Source organism: Conger conger, chromosome 6 (genome assembly GCF_963514075.1).
Source record: "Conger conger chromosome 6, fConCon1.1, whole genome shotgun sequence".
NCBI lineage: Eukaryota > Metazoa > Chordata > Actinopteri > Anguilliformes > Congridae > Conger > Conger conger.
The window spans coordinates 2,507,591-2,517,419 of NC_083765.1; the positions used below are offsets into that span (position 1 = coordinate 2,507,591).

The following is a 9,829-nucleotide window of genomic DNA, read 5'->3' on the forward strand; positions in this document are numbered from 1 at the left end:
TTTCACAGGGGTATAAAACATGCTTTTAAAATAAATTTTTCATCAAAGGAATCAAACTCTCAAATTAAAAGAAACAAATGTTTGGTTTCCTTCAAAAATCAGGCAATCGATCAAACGATAGATAAGTATTTCCATATATATTAGACTTACTACTATCATGTGATCTGTGAGAGTCCTCTAGTGGTCAGAAAATGCCACTGCACCCCTCTCCTATCTACCTCAAGCTTGACCTCCCTTGCAGGTTTCTCCAACACAGTTCTGTACAAGGCCCGATGGTGTTGTAGCCTCTCGACTGTGACCTCCTCTCTATGCGCCCTCAAGAACAGAACAGCCTATAATACCATGGGACATCATCAGCCCTGGGCCCACAATGGTCCCACCCAAACACCTGTCTTATTGCCGCCCCAACCCATATTTTCAAAATACATTTACATTTGTGCAGACCCAACAAGTATCAAAAATGCCCTTTACAAATAAAACTCCCCACTTCTACTGGCAAAGACAACCTGTCCCTATGTGACAAACAGCCCCATGAAACAGTTTTCAGTAAAAAAGAATATATATTGTAGTCACCAAATAAGTTCTACATTTGTAGAAATTTGACATATGTATTACAAAGACGGCTATAGGCTATATATTTGATATGAAAAGTTACAAAGTAAATGTGACAACCCAAAAGTGCACTAGAATTGTAGCTAGTGACCACATGCTGTAGCCTAGCTAAAGAAAACCCTGGATAAATGATAGTACTCCCTTCACAGCTTTGGTGATAATTATTTGAAGATTAATTTATAGTGTAGAAGTATAGAAGAAAAACATCAATGGGTTGGAACTGAACTTTTTGAAACATTAACCCCAAACCCCCCGCCCCCCCTCCTCCCCCCTTTTCAATGATGTGTGTCTTATTCATTACATAACCATTTGGGTGAACCCCAAAACTGAACAGTTTGATGCCAAAATATTTGTACAGTGCCTTCTAACACAGTAAATGATTCAGCGACGAAGGAGCGAACGCCTCCTTGCTTGAGCCAATGAAAAAAGAAGGGCTAGGATCCAAAAGCGAAACTAAAAGCAGATCAAGCTAATCGTCATTTTGGTCAACGTTTCCTGATTAGCAGAACTAGCCAGTAGAGCCAAGGCGTTTAGCTACCGAATTTTGCTGTTTGATTTATTGGACACTAAATGGTACATAGTTTCATAGTCGGAAAGGAAATTAAGGGGATTTTACATAATAGTTTTCTGTTCTTTCAAAATACCTTTGCAGACATTTTAGTAGCGACTACCCTACCCGGAAATGAGGGGTGCAGCTTTGCACATGGTCGTTCTGCTGTTGCTGGGTGAGTAGCTACAGATCGTGCTACATTTTGCATTAATGAAAGGGTTTTAAAGATGTTTGACCTGCGAATGAATATAACATCAGATCTACCTAAATACAGGCAAATAAGTTGTCTCTGAAACAATTTGTTCCAATTTGTGACATGCCTGCAAATATTTAGATTAGTTAAAGAATTTGTGTCCTCAGAACCATTTATTGTTTAACCTATCAATCTTAACTGGACACATCTGGACAATGAGAAACACCTGTCAGTCACTTGTTCCAATACTTTTGATCAAAATTGGGTGCTCTGATACAAAAGGTGATATGTTGTAAGTTGTTTAACAAATCTCGATAAAAATACTAGGAAATAAAAGCTGAAATTTAGATCTCGTATATATTTTGAGCTCAAACTCAATTGTCTTCAGTGTATAGCAACAACAAAGGAATTGACCTTCCTGTTCCAATACTTTTGGAGGGGAAAGTACATGCCAATGACAAGTACAGAAACAAATCCAGAAAATGTTTTTCCCAAATATTGTGGAGGCCACGGTATATTTACTTTGTTATTTTCCTTTGGGCATGAAAAGCCCAGCACTGTGAGATTTTTCTCTTAATCTGATTGAACATCCAGTTTCCCCACTTTCTCTCATTTCCCCGCTTCTAGCCCTGCAACAAACATGTTCAGCCCACCCAGTGTTTTTATATGCACGCGTTGGCCAGTCCATCACCCTCCCCTGCAGTGGAGAGCCCAATAGGGTTGTGGAATGGTATTTTCAACAGCCTGTGCTCCCTGATTGGCTGCTTGTGGCCAAACTCCACAATGGATCCATTTCCCCAGGACCTGGCTTCCAGGAACGGGTGAAGTCCATCTGTGAGGAGCAGCCAGGAAACTACAGCCTGGTCCTCAGTCCTGTGAGGTATGATGACCTAGGCATTTACGAATGCCGGGACAAGGATGGGTCCATTCTTTCAGATGTGAAGCTACAAATTTCTGGTAAGTGCATATTGCCTTTTTTTCCTGCAAATGTGGTTAATTTCTTTTGGTGCTCATGGATTTCAGTTTCATTTCCCAAAATGTTTTTTGTTGATGATGTATATTATTATTCTGGATCATTCCAGTCTGTAGAAAACCCACAAACCATGGGCTGTATCCAGCCATTCATCTACCCCAAGCAACATGGTTCACCTGTTCAAATCTTATATTCTCTCTCCCTCTCCATTTCAAATGACTTTTATTGACATGGTAAGGTACACTCACATTGTTCCATCAAAGAATGCTTTGACAAACATAACAGGCAATAATAATTTAACTACAATAAACAATACAATTCAGGAGACATCATACATGTAGAGGTGAACACAAAAATGTCAATGAACTATAATCATTTTGCTTTCTGGTGTCATTGTTTCTCGCTGTCCCTATATTGTGCTGCCACATCCCCTCCTCTCTCCCAGAAGGAATGGTAGCCTCTCTGTGTCTGAGAGTCTCAGATTGTGGTTTGACTTCTTTTATTTTGGGGAAATACATTGACCTTGCCGGCGGCACGGATGGTGCAGTGGGTAGCACTGTCGCCTCACAGCAAGGAGGTCCTGGGTTCAAATCCCCGTCGGCCGGGGCCTCTCTGTGCGGAGTTTGCATGTTCTCCCCGTGTCTGCGTGGGTTTCCTCCGGGTACTCCGGTTTCCTCCCACAGTCCAAAGACATGCAGGTTAGGCCGATTGGAGAGTCTAAATTGCCCGTAGGCATGAGTGTGTGAGTGAATGGTGCGTGTGCCCTGTGATGGACTGGCGACCTGTCCAGGGTGTATTCCTGCCTTTCGCCCAATGCATGCTGGAATAGGCTCCAGCCCCCCTGCGACCCTGATCAGGATAAGCGGGTTCAGAGAATGGATGGATGGATGGACATTGACCTTGCCTTACTGTATTCGTCACATTTCATGAGGAAACTCGGTCTCCTCCTCTTCAGTGTTACAGAGTGAGCACAACCTGGCCTCTCTGGCCAGCCTGCTCTGCCAGAGTCCACCTGTCTCAATGGCCAGGTTGTGTTCATTGAGTCTATATTTATGTTCCTTGAAACCAAGGAACACCTTTACAACCAACTATATCATATACTTCAGGCCTTGAAAGAAAAGGACATCATGATTTTGATGGGAGACATGAATGCAAAGATGGGAGGAAACAACAATGGCAACAAACTAATAATGGGAAGACAAGGACTAGGAACCCTGAACGAAAATTCTCCAGAGGGACCAAGGCGACAGCACAGAAGGAATATGAAGCAGCAAACAAAGAAGTGAAGAAAAGTGTCAGAAGGAACAAGAAGTACATCGAGGATCCAGCACAACAGGCAGAGGAAACAGCAGGAAAAAACAATCTGAAGGAACTCTACTTAACCACAAAAAAGCTCATTGGCAAGTTCAAACAAACACAAGCACACATTTAAAAACTCACAGGGGACACTCCTCACAAGACCAGTTTAAGAGGTGGACAGAACACTTTAGTCCACTGCTCAATAGGCAGCCTCCTCAACTGACAGCAGAAATTCCACCAGCCATAACCTGTTGGAGATAAACTGCAACCCCCCCACCGAGACAGAAATCAAGAAAGCCATTAAGGCCTTGAGAGGAGGCAAGGCAGAGGGACCGGATGAGATACCAGCCGAAGGCAGATATTGAAACCTCCCCCAGCATGCTTCACCATCTCACGCCAATCATCTGGGAGGAAGAAAATGTCCCGTCCGACTGGAGAGATGGCTACATTGTGAAGATTCCTAAGAAAGAGGACCTTAGGGAGTGCAAAAACTACCAAGGACTAATGCTGCTTTCAACACGAGGGAAGGTGCTCAACCGCATTCTACTGGAGAGGCTCCAGAAGGCAGTTGTGGAGAAACTGTGGGAAAACCAGGCTGGCTTCAGGAATAACCAGGGCGACATGGCTCAGGCAGTAGTCTGGCAGTTGGAGGGTTGCCGGTTCAATCCCCCGCCCGGGCTGTGTCAAAGTGTCCCTGAGCAAGACACCTAACCCCTGAATGCTCCTGACGAGCTGGTCGGCGCCTTGCATGGCAGCCAATCGCCATCGGTGTGTGAGTGTGTGTATGAATGGGTGAATGAGAAGCATCAATTGTACAGCGCTTTGGATAAAGGCGCTATATAAATGCAAAACCAAAACCAATAACAGATCCTGTGGAGATCAAATAGCCCCCCTCAGGATTATCATCAAACAATCCATCGAATGAAACTCCCCTGTCTATGTCAATTTCATAGATTTTGAAAAGGCCTTTGACTATGTGGATGGGGAGATGCTGTGGAAATTGATGGCGCACTGGGGGCAACATGGCTCAGGCAGTAAGAGCAGTCATCTGGCAGTCAACAAACTACAGACATTCATTAACCGCCACTAACATTCTCAACAAACTACAGACATTCATTAACCGCCACTAACATTCTCAATGAACTACAGACATTCATTAACCGCCACTAACATACTCAACAAACTACAGACATTCATTAACCGCCACTAACATTCTCAACAAACTACAGACATTCATTATCCGCTGCCTACGATGCCTCCTGGGAATATACTGGCCCAACACCATCTCAGACGCCAACCTACGGAAACAATAGAAATTCAAATCAGGAGGAGGAAATGGAATTGGATAGGTCATACACTCAGAAGACAAAACAAATCTATCACAAACCCACAAGGCAGGAGGAAGAGAGGAAGACCTAGAACCACCTGGAGAAGAACCACAGAACAGGAGATGAAGGAGGAAGGGCTGGCATGGCAACAACTGGAGCGGAGGGCACAAGACCGGACAGGATGGAGGGGTCTCATCGAAGACCTATGTTCCTCAGGGAATTTAAAGGCCTAAGAAAAGAAGTAGAATTTCAGTTATTTTTCTTCATGGTGTAGAATGCCCTGCGTGCTTTCTCCTTCAGTTCCTGTACTGTTCCTGTATCCAGTTGATCTTATTTTTAAACTCAAGTAACTAACTGTGTTTTATTGTTTTATTTCCTAAATTGAATCTGGCATAGGCCAGGTTTGACAGTGCTTCTCTACCAGAACCAGGCTCTGTCATCGTCCATGTTCTGTGGGCGACAGCAGAACCAGGTCATTTGCGTAGAGAATTAATTGTATTGCTTTGTCATCAAGGTGTCATTGAGTCTAGGTGCTGCAGATTGCTCCAGCACTGTGGCCAACTCATTGATATAAATGCTGAACAGAGTGGGACTCAAGCTGCAACCCCTGAGAGAAGAATTCTGTACTTTTGTTTCTGATTTTGACTGCGTATTTGTTTTTAGTGTACATTGATATAATTATATCATGTACTTCACCCCCTACACCATTCTGTGTGTTTATTATGCGACATAGAACCCTTCCCAAATGACTGTTCACACAAATGCCTAGGTAGTTGTTGGTCTAATTTGACTCTGCTTTTAAATATAAATGGTAATTAATCCTTGATTCCAGTTTTCAGGGAAATAACCCAGGCTCAGAATCAAATGGCTTTAAAATCACCTTTTGTCATTTTTGGTTGCTGTATTTTTTTTTTCTCTCCCTCTCTCAGTCCCAGTAAGTGTTTCCATAGCGGTGGGAATGTCTGCCAGTCTGCCTTGCTATGGGGGCATTAGTAAACAAGCGCATGCTGTTGATCTGGATATCCTCTGGAAAAAAGATGGAAAGATGGTTTACCAGCTCTATAACAACACCATCACCTATGGGCCCGGGTTCGAGAGCAGAGCTTCAGTTTCCCCAGAACAGGCTCTCCATGGAAACATGTCTCTAACCATCAAACAGACACAGTTTTCAGATCAAGGTGACTACCAGTGCTCCTACAGCAGTCCAAAAGAGAGAGGGACCCCAGATTCTGCCAGGCTCCATGTTACAGGTAAAATACACTTTACAGGGTCTTTGCTGCTCTCTAAGTCTTCTTCGAACAGTTGATTGAGATGCCTTCACCCCTGCCCTGTGGAGATTGTTTGTCATGTCACTGATGGATGTTTTGGGGATTTTCTTCACAGCTCTCAAAATGTTTCTCTCATCAACTGCTGTTGTTTTCCTTGGTCGACCTGTTCGATGTCTGTTGCTCAGCATGCCAGTGGTTTCCTTGCAGGACATTCCCAGTTGTTGTACATGCTATCCCCAATGCCTGTGCAATGGCTCTGATTTCCTCTCTTTTCTAAGCTTCAAAATGGCTGCTTTTCTCCCACAGCTCTCCAGTCTTCATGTGGGTTTATCTTTTTTTAACACAAATGCAGTCTTCACAGGCAAAACCCAAGACTAAAACCAAGAGTAGACATTCAGAACTATTTATTGTTTAACCAATCAACCTAAGAGGGCACATTTGGGCAACAAGAAATACCTGTCAGTCACATATTCCAATACATTTGCTCACCTAAAAATTAGGTGGTCTGATACGAAAGGTGTTTAATAAATCCATCCATTATCTTAACCCGTTTATCCTGAACAGGGTCGCTGGAGCCTATGTACCAGGGTCACTGGAATACACACTGGACAGGTCGCCAGTCCATCGCAGGGCACACACACCACTCACTCACTCACACTCATAACCACGGGCAACACGGGGAGAACATGCAAACTCCACACAGAGAGGCCCCGGCCGACTGGGATTCGAACCCAGGACCTCCTTGCTGTGAGGCGGCAGTGCTACCCACTGCACCATCCTTGCCTCCCATTTGTTTAATAAACATTTTTTGAAAAGCTGAAATTTGGATCTGTCATGTACATCTTTTGACCTCAAACTCAATTGTCTTCAGTGTATAGCAAAAACAAAGGGTTGTCCTTGCTGTTTTGGAGGGGACTGTATTACCCTATATTGTACTTTTTTACAAGCATGTTCATATTCCCTGCAAATGTCCATGAGAATGAAAACCTGCAAATATGTAAAAGATGTGTCTGCCCTCCCAGACCACCCACCCCAGATCCTCACAGTGAAGGCTGGTGAAGAGCTCTCGGTACGGCTCCGTACCACAGACCCAGTGAGGGTAACATTCACAGGCCCTGGTCTGGACAAGGTGCTGATGGCCGACTCTAACAAAGACCCAGTCACATATGGGGAGCAGTGTGGTCAGAGATGTGAGGTTCTGGGCCAGGAAAACACCTTTCTGCTGAGGCGTGTAACACCGGAGGATGCCGGGGTCTACACAGTGACTGATTCTGAGACCAACAGGACCATCAGCATCGTCTTTCTACAAATCTCAGGTATCATCGAGAAGCTCATTGTGTTCCTCCTGACCCAGGGCATGGCATCTTACTGGTGCTCTCTTATTACACTGGGTGCTGTAAGCCATTGGGTAAATACAGGGTAATTAATAAAAATAACAACAAACATTAGGGCTGACCCCAGTGGCCGACTAGCCGAAGCATCAGCCAGGACCGGGACTGTCGAATATTCACAGGCAAATGCAGTTCCCTTGTGCATTAGCAGAAGTGTCTGGTTGTGTGGTGTGCTGCTATGGCAAATCATTCCTTAGCAATAGGCAGACTAGAGCTGACGGCACCTGTGTGAAATGTACCTGTTTGAGTGAAGCAGAGGCGGCTCTCAGTCGATGGAAGCTGAGCGTTCTCAGTGGAATGGGTCTTGATATCAGAGGTTTGCGTGATATCAAGCCGGGCTGGAGGGAGTGGTGGAGGGGTGAGGGACTATGGAAGTTGGTCTGCTGGTTCGACTTGTTCATGACACATGACATGCCTAGGGCGATAGCAGCACGAAAAAACCTCCTGACTAACAGGAAGAAACCTTGAGCAGATCCGAACTCAGGAGGGGGAGCCCATCTGCTTCTGGCTGGCACTGGGCAAACAGTGGGCGTAACAGTAGTATTATAAGTAATATATAAATAAATGTAATTAATTAATTAAATCATTAATTATGAAATTATATATTCTGCAAATAATAATTATGCAGATGACAGATATAGATGATTATCTGGGAAGGTCCGTTCTTGGCGCAGGCAGGGCAGAAGTGGCAGGTTCGCTGGGGTCAGCTGGGGTCAGCTGGGGTCAGCTGGGGTCAGGGTGTGGTGCTTGAGCTGCTGCTCCAGATTGAATGTGTGGCTGAACCAAAGGTCCATGACTGCAGTGACTCTGCCTGCACTGTGTGACCTCTGACCTCTGACCTCTGACCTCTGATCGTCACATTCCGGTGCATGTTAATGGATGACGGCATAGACACTCTAGATCTCTAGCGCCACCGTGTGGCCTGATGGTGGGGGTTCAGCACCCAGCGTTGCTGCTGGGCAGCTGTATTTAATATTGACATTATTGGCATTTGGCAGATGAATTTATGACTATGAATGACTATTTATTATTCTTATTGTGTGCTCTGCTGCATTTCTCCCAATTAAGCCCTCTGTCTCCATGTTCTCTATCTGCCCTCTGTCTCCATGTTCTCTCTCTGCCCTCTGTCTCCATGTTCTCTCTCTGCCCTCTGTCTCCATGTTCTCTCTCTGCCCTCTGTCTCCATGTTCTCTCTTTGCCCTGCCTCCCTCTACAGGAGAGACTACAGGAGCAGTGCCTGCGATCGTGTTGACAGTGGTCTTTGGTTGTTTCGGCTGCATTGGCTTTGGCATTGGCCTTGCAGTCTCTTTGTACCGCATTAAGAGACGAGAGGCTAACAGACGAATGGCTGAACAGAGAATCACATGCCAACCAGCAGCAGTGGAAGACCCGAGTGGCTCCAGAACAGCCCTGCAGCAGCAGAACTGCAGCAGCCTGGAGGCCCTGAGCCCTCTCTCTCCGTGACCGAGACCCAGCCTGCTGACCCCAAAACCTGTCCCCTCCTGTCCGAAATGGATCCCGCAGAACCCCATCTCCCTGTGTCTGAAACGGGGCCTTCAGACCGGACTGAAGTGCAGGAGAAGAAGAGCGAAGAGGTGCAGGGGTCTCAGCCATGGTGAGAGTGAGAGTGAGAGTGAGAGGGGGAGGGGGAGGGGGAGGGGGAGAGGGAGAGGGAGAGAGAGGAATGATGCATTAGAAGAACATTCTAAATGTTATTCTAATGCATCACAAAGCACAACACAAAAAATATAAGTGCCTAAGAAAAAAATAAAATAATATATATATATATTGATATAAAAATACTTTTTATACATTTGTCAACTGGAGTACTTGGAGGAAACCCACGCAAACATGGGGACAACATGCAAACTCTGCACAGAGAGGCCCCGGCCGACGGGGATTCGAACCCATTTGTCACGGTGGTGTGGGTCCCGTGTGCTGTTCTCTCCCCTCCTTCTTTTAGATGATCAGGCTGCAGGGCGAGGCTGTGATGGGCATAGGAGGCTCCGCCTTCAGCGTTTAAAAGGGCATAGGACGCTCCGCCTTCAGCGTTTAAAAGGGCATAGGAGGCTCCGCCTTCAGCGTTTAAAAGGGCATAGGAGGCTCCGCCTTCAGCGTTTAAAAGGGCATAGGACGCTCCGCCTTCAGCGTTTAAAAGGGCATAGGAGGCTCCGCCTTCAGCGTTTAAAAGGGCATAGGAGGCTCCGCCTTCCAG

At 45.5% G+C, this 9,829-nt stretch overlaps 1 protein-coding gene across 1 annotated transcript; it reads left to right on the plus strand.

Annotated features, from left to right (window-relative positions):
- The first annotated feature begins 1,108 nt into the window (after positions 1-1,108).
- On the plus strand, positions 1,109-9,078 carry LOC133130443 (uncharacterized). Its single transcript, XM_061245044.1, has 5 exons — positions 1,109-1,337; positions 1,983-2,312; positions 5,885-6,205; positions 7,246-7,539; positions 8,831-9,078. The coding sequence occupies exons 1-5, from the start codon at positions 1,295-1,297 to the stop codon at positions 9,076-9,078; spliced, it is 1,236 nt and encodes a 411-aa protein (XP_061101028.1). The 5' UTR covers positions 1,109-1,294.
- Positions 9,079-9,829: the final 751 nt, after the last annotated feature.